The 13,987-nt window shown below is 36.2% G+C and overlaps 1 protein-coding gene across 1 annotated transcript in view; it reads left to right on the top strand.

The window, feature by feature from the left end:
• LOC145685841 (uncharacterized) overlaps positions 1–13,987 on the top strand; it is a 263,253-nt gene that overhangs the window by 201,124 nt on the left and 48,142 nt on the right. The window contains exon 3 of the mRNA XM_081758454.1: positions 12,308–12,417. Within this exon, the coding sequence (XP_081614580.1) occupies positions 12,308–12,417 (110 nt within the window). The remainder of the gene's footprint in view (positions 1–12,307; positions 12,418–13,987) is intronic.

Genomic DNA, 13,987 nt, shown 5'->3' with positions numbered 1-13,987 from the left:
CAAGGATTTTGCTTAAATGTTCTATAAATATTAATACATTTGTATATATACAGCTAATGTTGTACAAGGGCGTTTTTTTCACAACCTGAGCTAAGAAAATTCTTCTATTATCATTTCCTTTCATATTATGCTTAAGTGAACGTAAAAATTGCAATTTCAAAGAATTTGCAAACTTTCGATCAAGATTTGTTGAACAGTGTAATTTGAAGACTGAAGTGACGAAAACCAAAAGTAGCTCCGAAGTTTCAGATTTAGATAAAGATCAATGCAATAAATTTTATGAATTAGTTACCAAAAATAAGAAGCTTTTTCCTTCGGAAATTAAAAATGAACCAGCCGAGTCGCAGTCCAAAGAGTTTAAAACGGATAATAGGGAAAATTCAAACATTTTAGGTAAATACAATGAAAAAGATGTTCAGGATTTTAAAACGGGATTCGGGATGATTATTCTGATTTTATAACTGAAAGATAGAGGGTAAAAATTTTTCAGTCAAACTTGTATCTTCATGAAAGAAAATCATTTAAGGATTAACAATTTCCAGTCCCTAGGAACAAACATGAAATCTTTGATGACTGTATTAAAGAATTATTCTCCCAAGGAATTCTAGTTGAGGTTAACCAATCTAATTTTAGAAGTAGCTGGTTTCTTGTTAAGAACAATACTTATAGTATCATAGGTATGTTTGTAAAGCAAATTCTTTATCGATTATGTTTATCCTTCTAATATGAAAGAATGCTTGCCAAGCCTAGCAGGGAAGAAAGCGTTTACATTGATGGATTGTAACAAAGCTTATTTCCAGCTTCCCTTGCATATAGACTCACAAATATAACCACGATAGTAACACCTAAAGGTAGTTTCCAATATACTAGAGTTCTAGTAGGATTAGAAAGAGGAAGTAGTATATTAACACGAGCAATGGGAAAAATGATTGGAGATCTAAGGGATCAAGGCTTACAAATTTATTTAGGTGATCTCCTTATCGCATCAGAATCAAGGGAACATAAAAAAATTTGAAGAATGTATTAAATAGGTCTAGAGAAAATGTAGTCACCATTTCCCCTGACATGTATTTGTACAAGAAAATCATGTATGTAGGATTCGTTGCAGATGCAAAAACAATTGAACTTGATCCATCACAAATTTCGGCAATAAGAAATATTCTCCCTTCTAGAAGTAGGAGTCTAGTTATGAAAGCATGCGGTATCTTTAACAATTATTCGAAATTTGTAAGTGAAAGGCAAGAGTTAATGCATCCAATAAGCGATTGCGTTCAAATCGCAAAAACTTTTAATGGACTAGAGAACATCAACAAACCTAAGATAAACTTAAGGACGTACTGATTGATAATGTTTTAAAACTTCAGACTTGAGAGCTTTTACTTGCACTGTGATGAAAGTGGAGAGGCGATTGGGACTTGCTTCTCTCAGTAAGATAGCGAAAATTTTCTGTTATTCGTGGACTACCTCTGGAAAAACTAACAGAGGCGGATAGACACTGCAGTATATATTAGATTGAGTTCATAAGTCAGGTTAAAAGTAAAAATCGGTTCCGTCAATACCTGTGTAAGGAGTTTATTGTATAGAGTAACAAGAGAGCATTGTCTCGGATTATAGGGAATTCCAAAAGATTGCTTAACCCTTTCCAGCCCGAATTTTTTTGTGTTTTGGAGAAACATATGTACACAGTATTCCCTATTGCAATGATGCCACATCATAGATCCTCGGTTTTGCTTCAACGCGAGTAAGTAGAGATACCAAAGTATGAGATTGACCCGAAAGAAAAGTGTTATGATTACATGGGGAAATTGCATGAATTTATATTAGATTTATGATTATAAAAATTTTGTGATTCCAAATGGCATCATTGGGCTGGAAAGGGTTAAAGGCGGGCCTCTAGTTGAAATTTCGTCAATTTTCATTTAAAGTAAAATATATTAGATCACAGGACAATGTAGTTGCCGATTTCCCTACCAGAGTCTACGATCCCTATGGATTCGTCTAGATGGATGGTTCAGTATGTGTGACAGTTATGAGGAAACACATGAGAATTGCTAATAGTTGAAATTTACCATTAGTAAAGTAACCTTTAAAGGAGTTACAAGAACCCAGAATTGTTGAATATCAAAGAAAAAATAGGATACGGAGAAAATGTGCGTAATTATATAATAAATAATGACATTCTCATGAAGAAAAGTAGTTCATTTAATTATCCATATAAAATCTGTATACCCAATGACCTTCAGACGTTAATTATAGAATTCTTTCATGATTTAGTATCGTCTGTGGACAACCAGGGGTGAATCGTACACTGAAAAAGATAATGAAAAAGTACACTTGGGACAGTTTAGTAGATGCGTTAAAGAATAAGTTCGGTCATGTCCTCAAGGTCAGAAGGTAAAGGACAGTAATATTAAGAAAATGAGACTTAATTTCGACATATTCCAAGCGAGTCAGCAAAAATTATATGATAAATATAGTAGGGCCAATGCTTGTAGCTTATGGCTTTAAATTAATTTTTATTGGTGTAAACAACGCCTTTAGATTTGTCTTTCTGGAGAAACTTCTAGTATTGAATTCTCGTAGTGTTTGTAATAAACTATTACAAGTATTCAATAGATTTGATTTTCCAGAAACTATCTACGGATAATGCCTCCATTTTCGTCTCACAATATTTTAAGATCTTTTTATTTAGTTTGGGCATTAAGAATGTACGTATTAGCACATATCATGCTTAGGCAAATTAATCAGAAATATTTGTCAAAACTTCAATATTATTTGAGAGCATACTGTTCTAATAGCCAATTTAACTCTTTTTTATATCCCGGAAATTCGATTTTCACTAAACTTTCATAAAACATTCTGGATTGAAATCTCTACCGGCTGAATTATTCTTAGGACGTCCTTATAACACCCCATTGGAAAATCACTATCAGGTTAACAATCCTGACTTATTGACATTAAAATCGACAAAATCGTGGAAAAATGCACTAAAGAATTGCGGAAGACGAGAAAGCAAATATTGTCAAAAATCAAACGACCGTTGACATCCAAGTTGGAGATCAAGTCCGGTATAGATTTTCTATAAAGTCATCTTTGGTGGAAAAGATCGCCAAATCGTTAAGTGATAAATGGGATCCATCATATATTATCAAAAACGTCTTAACTCCAAACACAGGTGTGGTGGCAAACGAAGATAATGAAAATTCATTTACAAGAGTTCATGTATCTAAGGCGAAAAAATACTTTCTGCGCGAACAGACCAGCTGAATTGTTGATTGACTTTCATTAGATTTGAAACCATTCATTAGAGTTTAAGTAAGAATATTTTCTTGCAATCAAGGAGATAATAGGTATGTTAACTTTTTGAATTGTAATTTTGTCTCATGCTTTACAATAATTTAATTATTCTATTAAAGAATTTTAGTTAGTTTGTAGAGAAATTTTATTTTTCTAAATAAAATTATTAAATTATTTTAGACCATGGTCGAAAATTTTGAATGTTAGGTGTGGCTAGCTAATAAGAACTATGATAAAATCAAAACATTTTAAATAAATCTTATAATTATTAATTTCTACACATTTTAATGTTTTCCTTTATTATTTGTTGTGCCTCAGCTTACCTGACTTCTTACAATTTCCTACGAAAATTTTCTTCCTTGGCGAGGGACAGTGGCGGAGGCTAATGTTGGCCACAATAGCTATAAATGATGCTGGTAATTCTCTCCCAAGGAAAACTCGATTTTGGACTGTTTTCTTAAAATTGTTAAAAATAGCTACTCACGCCCATGTTCGGGGAAAAGAATGGAGTGGAGTAATACTATGTTTTTAAAGCTGTTTTTCAACAAAATTCATCTTTTTAATAATTAAGGAAATAATGAAATTATGTGTATTTTATTTTTCCCTTTCCTTTCCTTATAAAAAGAGAGAATGTAACGTATGGTTAAATTGAGAGTTAAACCTGGGGTGTATTGGAATAGCTGTTACTTCAGCCTTCTTTTGAAGAAAGAAGTGTACAGCAGTATTTTGTATAGTTATGACCTCAGCTATTAATCACGATACAGGCTAACCTTTGCGGCTGCTTTTCTTCGTTGAGGGAGGCAGTTGTAATTAAGTTTCCTACAGCGAAGAGTGTTTTTCCTGGACTTGACAGCATTCATGATTCGACTCGGTTTAACTGGATTTAATTGAAATAAACTCAGTATCGGACAGATTTTATTAGTTGTGTTCGCCGAGGAGTGAAAAGGGACAATGAAGTTCAATTAAAAGTAAAAATCTGCTCGCTACTTGAATTTGAAATGACATTAAGAATTCAGTATTTGAGTATTTTTATTTGTTGGATCTAATAGTACGTAGTTAAACACAGGAGTTCTGCTGTTTTTGAATTGTGCTAAATATTGGTTTCCACACACAAGTTGAATAGGAAAAGGATTTACACTTTCAGTCTCCAGTTTGTAACAAATCTGTTTCCGAGTGTGTTTAATGTATTCGTAGAAAGAACTATCGCAATTGCAGAAGCCCTGACAGCAGCTAGCACTTTAAGTAAACGTAGCTAGAACCTGTAGAACTTTCTTGTCTGCGTTAAGTAAATGTTCTCACGTTGTGTAATTGTTTTTCATTCCATTGATCGGATTCTGCTTGGAAATTCTCATTTAGTTAGAAAGCGGAATGTTAGAGTTTTAAAAATTTCATCATATTACAATAATTTCGGGTTAGTGGAAAATACATAATTTGCTGAGAGCATTTCTGGAAGATTATTTTTGCTTTTTTTTTAAAAAAAAAACGAGTAATAATGATCATCATTAAACATTTTGCACCCATTTTCAATAAGTAGATACTGGTTTTAATGGGGTTGATCTATTGCTAGCTGACGTAACAAAGAATGAATATTAACTTTGTTATTTGAGAATTAAGTATTGCATCAAATATTCTTTTTGGTTAATTGGATAACATAACTTTTGGGGTGCATAATTTTAATAATTACTAAATTGGTAAAATTTCAATTAAAGTCGATTTGAAACAATATTGTAACAAAAATTGAAAGCAATAGTATTGTTTCGGAGTAAACCTGCTTTTATTACTAAATTTCAATTTGATTGAACAGAAGATTATATTTTGGTGCTAAGAAATATTGAGAATTGTGTAGAGAAACTATTGATGAATTATTGGCATTCGATACATGAGTAATTTAAATTGTTAATAATTTTTGATTATATATTAAATATATGTTACTTGAATTTGTTCAGTTAAATTTTGGATAATTGTAATAAACTGTTAAGACGAAAGTTGATTTTAGTTTTGTTTGGTTAGTTTCCACTATCTCCCATTACGCTTTGATGTATTTGAATTAATTTTTAAAATATTTAAAAAGTCGAGTGACAATTAATTGTAATTCATGTGGTAAGAATAATTTGTGGATCTCTGGTGCTTTCTAAAAAGTAGTTATTAACCCTGTAAAGCCACCCTCCATATTGTTTGCGTTTTGTAGCAGCTTCTGAAGATAATAGAGTCTTGAGCTAAATTAAAATCGGGGACGAAAGAGAAGTGGAGTTGTAACACAGTTCATCTGATTTTTTTTCCAGTTAAAACTCTCCGCATCTAAAACACCCATATATAGAATACACGGGTATATAGAAATTTCAACCAAACTTTACCTCTGTAATAATCCTTCAAATTGGCAAAATTCCGAAACGTTGAAAATTAAAAAAATACAAGGTACCCGGGTGTCCTCTTTTGCACCTCCGCTACAGGGTGTTCCCCAAAATCAAACACCAATCTCTCCCCCTAACTGCAATCGTTACAATCCGCTCTTAACACTTCCAACTGTAGCCAACCTTTGCTAAGTAATTCACCTGATATTATGAGGATTGCCAACGAAAAGGCAAAATTCATAATGGGCTCAGAATTTAGAAAAAAACAGGGGCTGCCGGACTAATGTAAGAAAGAAATAGAAATAACGGGAAAAATAATTAAAAGAAATGAATGAGTAATACCAACAACAGTATTTTAAACGGATATTATAGCAATAGCAAATATTTTAAATCCGAAAAGATTTCAGTTTCTCTCACATGCTATAAGAATGCCATAGAGCTAGCTCATGTTTTCAAAATAATAAACTAGGAAACGATCAATCGGACACCAGAACCCATCTATTCTGTAGGCCAGTAAATAGAAAATAGAAATCCAATCTAGTAAACAGGTGTGAAATGGCAATCAATTAATATATCATCATTTGTTGGTGGAAGGAATACACCCGAAATTCACAATTTGCTCCTTAGTGGCCTTATACCAAATAACCGACGGGAAAACTTAAATCCAAACTCGGGTGAAAACAAACTTCTTATCAATGTACGAGTGGATACACATATTTTGCCAGTGATATTAGACATTGATTATTTACTTCCATTATGGCCAAAAAATGTATCTTCAAATTATAAACTTATACTATTTTAAATCAATGTTAGAGACATTTCTAATACAATCATTATATTCCTGATATAATCTCACTTGAGCTACCGAATCCCACGGTATGACTACAGCTAAGAGGAATCCAATTCAAACTGGTAACTACAGCCATGTCCGAGAGGGCTTCTTCAGTCCCTGCGCTACCTACCTCTATAGGTTCAAAGGCTACTGCCATTCGCGCAGAGATACGTTGCACAGTCCGATATACTTTCTTATCTCATCCTTGATTCAATAGTATGTGTTATGTTACCATTTGAGTTTGATGCCAGTCTCTTATTCCGCAGTATTCTCACCTGTACTGAGATCAGAAACCGTTACCCAGATATCTAGGATAGACACTTTTCCCTAGTCACCGTTCTTTACCCCTACAGGGAGTAAGCTGACATTCCCCTCCCAGTAGGATAGTCCAAGCAATACCTGACTTCCTCTAATTCTGGCAGAGGTGCACAATTCATTACCAGATCCAATGACTGATGCACATTCTCTGCAGGCAGACTTGTTCATGTCGGAGCCACGGACCTCCTCTGGCAGGCTCGGCTAAGCAATAAGGGGCTGCCTGTCTTTGACGCATTTAGGTGTCATGTACATGTTGTAGCTAAGCTACTTTCCAATCCCAGTGGTATGGAGGCTTCCATTGGGATGGACCACTTCACCCACTGTCGGTAAGGCCGTTCAAGCAATAAAGAACTGTCTCTATTTACAGAAGAGATACACCGTGCATTACCAGACCCAATGGCTAAAGTGTACTGTCTCTCTTTAAATGAAATGAGCATTTTGAGCGGCGGCTCCCCTAGTATGGGCCGTCAGTTCTACGCCCCGGGGTAGATAAGACTATCTCTTTTACTCTTGATTTACGAGTGTACTTAAGGATAAAAGTATCCCATTCCGAACCTAACATTACGCACGAAACGCGTGTTCTTGAGTCCGGGCTGGGGTACTCGTATTATGGTATCATATATTCTGATCTCCACTACCCAAGGACACGACTTCTTGCCTATTTCGGGTGATGGACTTTCCTAAATCCAATGGCACAACGCAGTCACCCATTTGGGAGGATATGCAAAGTCTTTTCTAGTAATGTTTCTAGCTTGACGTCAAGTTTGTATTATCACTTCAGTTTGTTAATAACTCCGTACGCAGCAGCACAAAAATGTTATGAATGTAACATTAACGTGGGTTAACATAGCGCTGACGATTGGCATCCTGTATGTTATCTAAATTATGAAAAGTCGCCGAATTTGGCTTGACGTCAAGCCATAACGGCTAGTCTAATTTGTTTATAACTTTCCGTACATAGCACCACTGATGTCCTTGTAGCACTAACCAGTACTAACGAATTGCATTTTTTTATTTTCCACAATTTTATTATATGGAAGTGGCGTATCTGGCTTGATGTTAAGCTCGACTTATCACTTTAATTTCTTAAGAACGTCCTACGCAAAAGCAGTAACGGTGTGTTTCCCGCTAACATGCTCTAACGTAGAACTAACGGGTATCACAAATGTTTTCTCTTCTAAGCTATTTTGAATAGGTTGTGATTCTTTGCTAGACTCCAAGCCAGGGTTACCATTTATTTTTTTAATAATTCTTCGTACGTAAAATTATTAAAAACCAGTATTAACGTAGCACGTATTTTCATACGTTTGGCATCGTTTCTGTTCTCTTGAATATTTGTTAGAAAAATGGTGATTGTAGTTAGACGCCAAGCTGGAATCCCCAGATTTGTTTGTTGATAACACTCCGTACGTAACAACATTGACATTCTGGTCGTAGGACTAAGATAATAGTAACAATTTGACACACTTTTTCATTATCCAGAAAACTATTTTGTAAGAGTGGCGATTTTAGGTTGACGTGAAACCAGAATCGTCAGTTTAATTTTAATAACTTTCGATACGCAGCATTAACGTTGTGAATATTGCATTAATAAGCTCTAACGTAGCACTAATTTATTATGTGAATCGCGTTTTGTACGTAGCAGCACTAACGTTCTCCTTGAAGCACTGATGATTAGCACCGTTTTTGATTTTTTAAATGTTTTTTTAAAATGATAGAGAGGAGATTCAAGATTAACGTGAAGCCAAAATCAACACTTTAGTTTGGTAGTAACTTTCCGCACGTGTTAGCGCTAACGATAGACACCCTTTTTTCTAATCCTCAAAGTTATTTTCAAAAAGTGACGATTCAAGCTTGACGTAAAGCCACAATCTTACTTTAATTTGTTAATAACTTGTGCGTAAAAGCAGTAATGTTGCGCTTGCATCAATAACCAGCACTAACGTAGCACTATCGATGGGTATAACTTTTAGTGTGTCGATTTTGACTTGATATACGTCAAATCCATTGCTTATTTGACTAGTTCTTTCTTTCTTTTGTGAATCGCAATTATAAAACTAGATATTTAGTAAGATATTGCTCAAAACAATACAAAATGTTTATGTAGGAGATGTAAAATATTAGAGAAATAAGGAATCAAAAGTGTGCAAAGTTTGCCACCTTCGATTTGTACAGTTTTAAATTAAGAGCTTCCTGCTACTTGTTGTACACTGCGTTTCAACGTAAAACTATAAGTGTTAAACACCAATTCATTAAATACTTTAAATCTGAGCTGCAAATTTACTACAATTCAATATTTACATGACGTTGTGGGAGGCGAGGCTTACGCAACTCCTCAACTTTGTTTCTTAGTTTCTCATACTCTAGTACGAATCAACTCTCATTGCAGTTCAGTTCGGTACAGGTCAACTACATTAATGTGATATACGGAAATTATAAGTATCGCGTCTGTCATCAAAGGATTCAGAGTAACTCCAGACAAATTAAAAAATATGTTTAGTGAGCCTAAGTATTGACCATGTGATCAAAAAACAGCTTAAATCCAGGATAAGGACGTAAGTTAAAGTCCAAAGTGTCTAAGATGAAGTTTATTTTTCCGAGCTACTCAAGTTCGAAAATAGTTTGAAAGTATATTGAATCTCACTCCTTTCCAACTCCAAACGACCAAATTATCGGGACTGATGTTGGACCACCTGTTCCGAAATGTGCCAAATTAGAATATGCTCATCACGGCCGAATTTTTCGCAGCAGTGCCTTATTTACCGGTATAAATCTCGTATACTTGAATTTTCGCCACAGAGCATGCAGCACAACAATGTCTTATCTAGGCAATGTAGTGCTATGTTGATTCGTGCAGTTATCTTTTTAGAACTCAACATAATGCGTTCGAAATTGTTAAAAGTAGATGTAAGTGTTCCCAATGCAAAAAGTGTTTGAAGTACTCAATAACAATAATAGGATGTCTACAAAATAATTCGATCAGTTTAGAAAATTATCTTGGAAGAGTGGGAGAAAACCTGTTTTTGGAATATCCTGTAGTCTTTCCAAACACTTTAAGGAAATTTACATGGGAAGTGCTACTGAGTTTACTGTGTTTTCCGTCAAATCACTTAAAGTAAACAGGTACTTTTTTTTACAATTTTAAGCTGAGTTTATTCCCTTTCTAAAGTACAAAGTACAATAACGTTAGATTTTTGCATGCGGCGTGTCTACTCTGATGATGGTAGGAAGCCCACCTAAGGAACACAGGCAGGTCCAAACTAATGTTTCAAAATAGAAACGAAAGAAGGAAACCCGATTTTTAACACACCACCTACTCCATAAGTTCGAATTCAACAATTTACAGTGAAAACGTGCGTGACTGGGCTGGAATACTAACCCAGGATTTTCGGTTTACTGTACCGATGCGTTAACCGCTATGCTACCCACTCCACTTCTTTCGGTTATATTATTATTATATCAATAAAATGATCAAAGAACCGACGTTTAACATATCAACTTCTCTAGAGTTGCAAATTTAATGGTGCAACAATGTTAAAAGTCCATGGCTGGACTAGTGCTCGAATCCGAGATATTTCGGAGTACCATGCCGATGCATTAACCGCTACGCTACTCAGGTCTACTCGCTACCGGCTAATACCCTTGAACACTGACTTCAAGATTAACAGAGTGTATGGCTGATCTGGAAGTGGACTGGGTATCATAGAGGTTAACCCATCGGCAGGCATGCCGAAGATCCTGGGTTGGAGTTCTTGTCCAGTCATGCACTGTTTTAATCTTTGTGTATCTTTTAATGTCTCAAAATCGGTTCATTTTCAGCAAACAGGCTGGAGTAGCCAGACAGTCAGAAGACATTGCGTTGTTGAATAGCGTGGCACGAAAGTACGCCGTAAAGAAGACAATTCCTTGTAATTTTTCTATGCGACTTGAAACTGGGACATTCTTCTATGCAAGTCGCAAAGAAAAGAAAATCGTGTATTAGTGCCAGGAATGACGACTGAAAACTGGTTCGTCGTTCGTTGGTAAATTATGTTACAGTGACAGCATTGCAAAATAAAAACTTTAAATGCGGACCACCATCTTGTCATAATAAACTTGTGAAAAGCACCGTACATCGGGAAAGTGTTTATGCTCATGTGGATGAGTTAGGCATATACCATACTGTCGGTTACTCCAAGGTATCGATTAAGAGAAAGACTAGTAGAATCGTGAGCCTCGCGTGAGTTGACACTGACCAACAAAAATCGCGGTGTGAATGTATGCAGTTGTCTGAATTTTAGAAATACCTGACTCCGCTAAGACAATCGTAGAGAATCATGACAGTGATTGGGTTGTGATCAACGTCCAGGCTGCTTTCTAAACGACGTCACACTTGATTCACTTGATTCATTATTTCTGTCTTGGCGAAACCATCACTACATATCGTTACAGTACTTAACTCCCAGAAACGCATCATAACCTTGTCTACACAAAGAAAGATACGTAGGTTGCATACGCAAATCCTGTTGTTTTAGACTTACGACTATATGTAACATCATGCAGCAAATGTATAACTGAAAACCTGTGTTTTATAATACTTTCCGTATAAGTGTTCTGTCTATATGTACTTTCCGTTGAAACAAAGAAATGCATATAAGCGGTCAGGTACTTAGATACAGGTGGCCTTACATAATATACAGCTGACGTATATAAGTGTGTGATATATAAAATATTGTTAAATTCCATTTATCCTGCAGCAGCATGATGTAACATCTAAGCGAAAAATAGCAAGTACGTATGTAGCATATGGAAAATGTATACTCCGTACAGATTTCCATAGTAAACTTACGGATTTCGTATATTTGTACAATATGCCGCTGTCCGGGTAACGCATTTCTCTTAGAGCACGAGCAACCATGGATATTCACAAGACATGGTTCTCATTTAGCACAAAGGGGGGCGCGGTGGCTCAGTGGTAGAGCGTTCACCTCCGGTGCTTGGGGTCCCTGGTTCGATCACAGCTCGGGGTTTCTCCCGTTTCCTCCCACTTTCTTCATTCACCCATTTTCACTCATCTCTCATCATCACCGACTCCTTTAGCCTAACCGGCATACGCTTGGGACGTAAAACCTAAATATTTCATTTCATTTCATTTAGCACAACAATGCACGTGCAAACCTCGTTCAAATGACGTTGCAAACACTCCATGAGTTACAGTATGATATCCTTCCTCACCCAACGTGTTCTTCTGACGTCTCTCCATCGGCCACCACTTGTCCGGGCATCTTGATCACTTCTTGCGAGGAAAGACTTTCCCTAATTAGCAGCAGTACAATAAGCGATTGAGGGATCTCTCTCATTGCAGACTTCGGACCTCTTCTGCCACGGAATCCAGTCATTAACTATGCGATTACAAAGTACGTGTATCTCATGGTAAATTTCAAAAGCTACTCCTATATGCCACTCCTTCGGAATACTTTGTGAACATATATTTGGTAAGACTTAATTCATATACATTTCTCTTCTGCAGACGGAAATCATATCGTATCATGGCTGTATTGGACTCGTCGATATTCCTGCTGATTTTATCCATAATTTGACTAAATGGGAAGACTACGAACACTTACGTTCCTTCTGCAGGTAAGTTAATTCACGTTGGAGGTACCCGAATGAAACTTTTAGTCCTAAGAACAAACAAAAGAAACAGGACAGTTCATAGAACTGTATACCAGAAGAATAAGCTGATTATTATCAATGCTTTAGTGTGCTATCCAGAGAACTTGATTTGATGCCTTTGTACGTCTCATTAATTAAAGATTTTTACAAAATCACACCTCAAGTTCTCAGGCCAGTAGATGTACTTGTGAACATAAATAGAAATTGATGTAAGCTACATATTTTACAGGGTATCCGATAGAATTGTACCCTTTTCTTTCTCTTTTTCGAGGTGCCGAGTGTTTGAAAAAGGTATCAGTGAACAGGACTGCTATTAGATACCCAAAGTTCTTTTTATTCAAATGCGTGCCGTTCGCAAGGCTACAATTTATTTATAGTGGCGCCCACACAACAACATAAAGAGTTTTGTGCTGTGGAAAATGCAAACACGACGTTCGTAATCAGAGTTAAACCCAACTTTCGGCGACATTTTGGTGTCAATCCACCTGACAAGAACTCCATTAAGCGTTGGCATATACAAGTCATGGAGACACGTTTCCTACGCAAAGGCAATAGCACCGGCTCTCCTTCAAATTCAGAGGAGACGGTGCAAAGAGTTCGGTAATTATTCCAACGTAGCTCCACGAAGTCAGTTTTGAAACTGTGCCGCGAGTTAGCATTGCCCCACTCAATAATCTGAAATATTCTTCGTAACAGTTTGAAATTCAGGGCTTACAAGCTGCAACTTGTGCAGGCACTAACTGAAAATACCAAAAAATCGCACTGTCTACAGTGTAGACATATTGGGATTCCTTGAAAATGATGATTTGAGAGAAAGGGTAGTCTTCAGTGATGTGGCGATCTTCCATATCAACAGCAAAGTGAACACGCATAATGTTCGAATCTGGAGTTCAGATCACTCTCGGCAAATCATTAAACATGTCAGATATTCTCCAAATTTGAAGGTCTTTGCCGCCATGTGCAGAACGAAGTCTTATGGTCCATTCTTCTTTGCAGAAAGAACTCTAACGGGACACGCGTACCTAGACATGCTCCAGATATCGTTAATACCTCAAATTGAAGAGAACTCCCGAGATTTCCTTTTCCAACAGGCTGGAGCTCCACAACACTTCCATAATGACGTGAGATGGTATCTGAAAGAACATCTTCCACATTATTGGATAGATCGCACTTGTCCTGATGCCGAAGCGTTGTTAAGATGGCCCCGGAGGTCTCCAAATATGACGCCATTCCTTTTATCTACCTTCGTTAAAAATTACATCTTCGTTTCAACTTGCCTCGAGATCTGACGGAGCTGCGAGAACGGATCAGAGAAGTCTTAGCTGCCTTAGAAGAGACATGTTGATTCGAGCATGGAAGGAAATGCACTATCGACTAGATATCTGCTGTCACGAAGGGAGAATACATTAAATCTTTGAAAAGTAGGTAAAAAAAAAAAACCTTCAATATGCTACCTTGCATTTGCTATATAAAGGATTGTAATATCGCATGAGGAAATTCGATAATATTTTTTGAAAAGGGTATTCTTTTTTGG

The sequence above is a fragment of the Thermobia domestica genome, chromosome 5, assembly GCF_964235325.1.
Source record: "Thermobia domestica chromosome 5, izTheDome1.hap1.1, whole genome shotgun sequence".
Classification (NCBI taxonomy): Eukaryota; Metazoa; Arthropoda; class Insecta; order Zygentoma; family Lepismatidae; genus Thermobia; species Thermobia domestica.
Note: the sequence above shows the minus strand (reverse complement) of the source record. Positions and strands in the feature narration are given on the sequence as shown.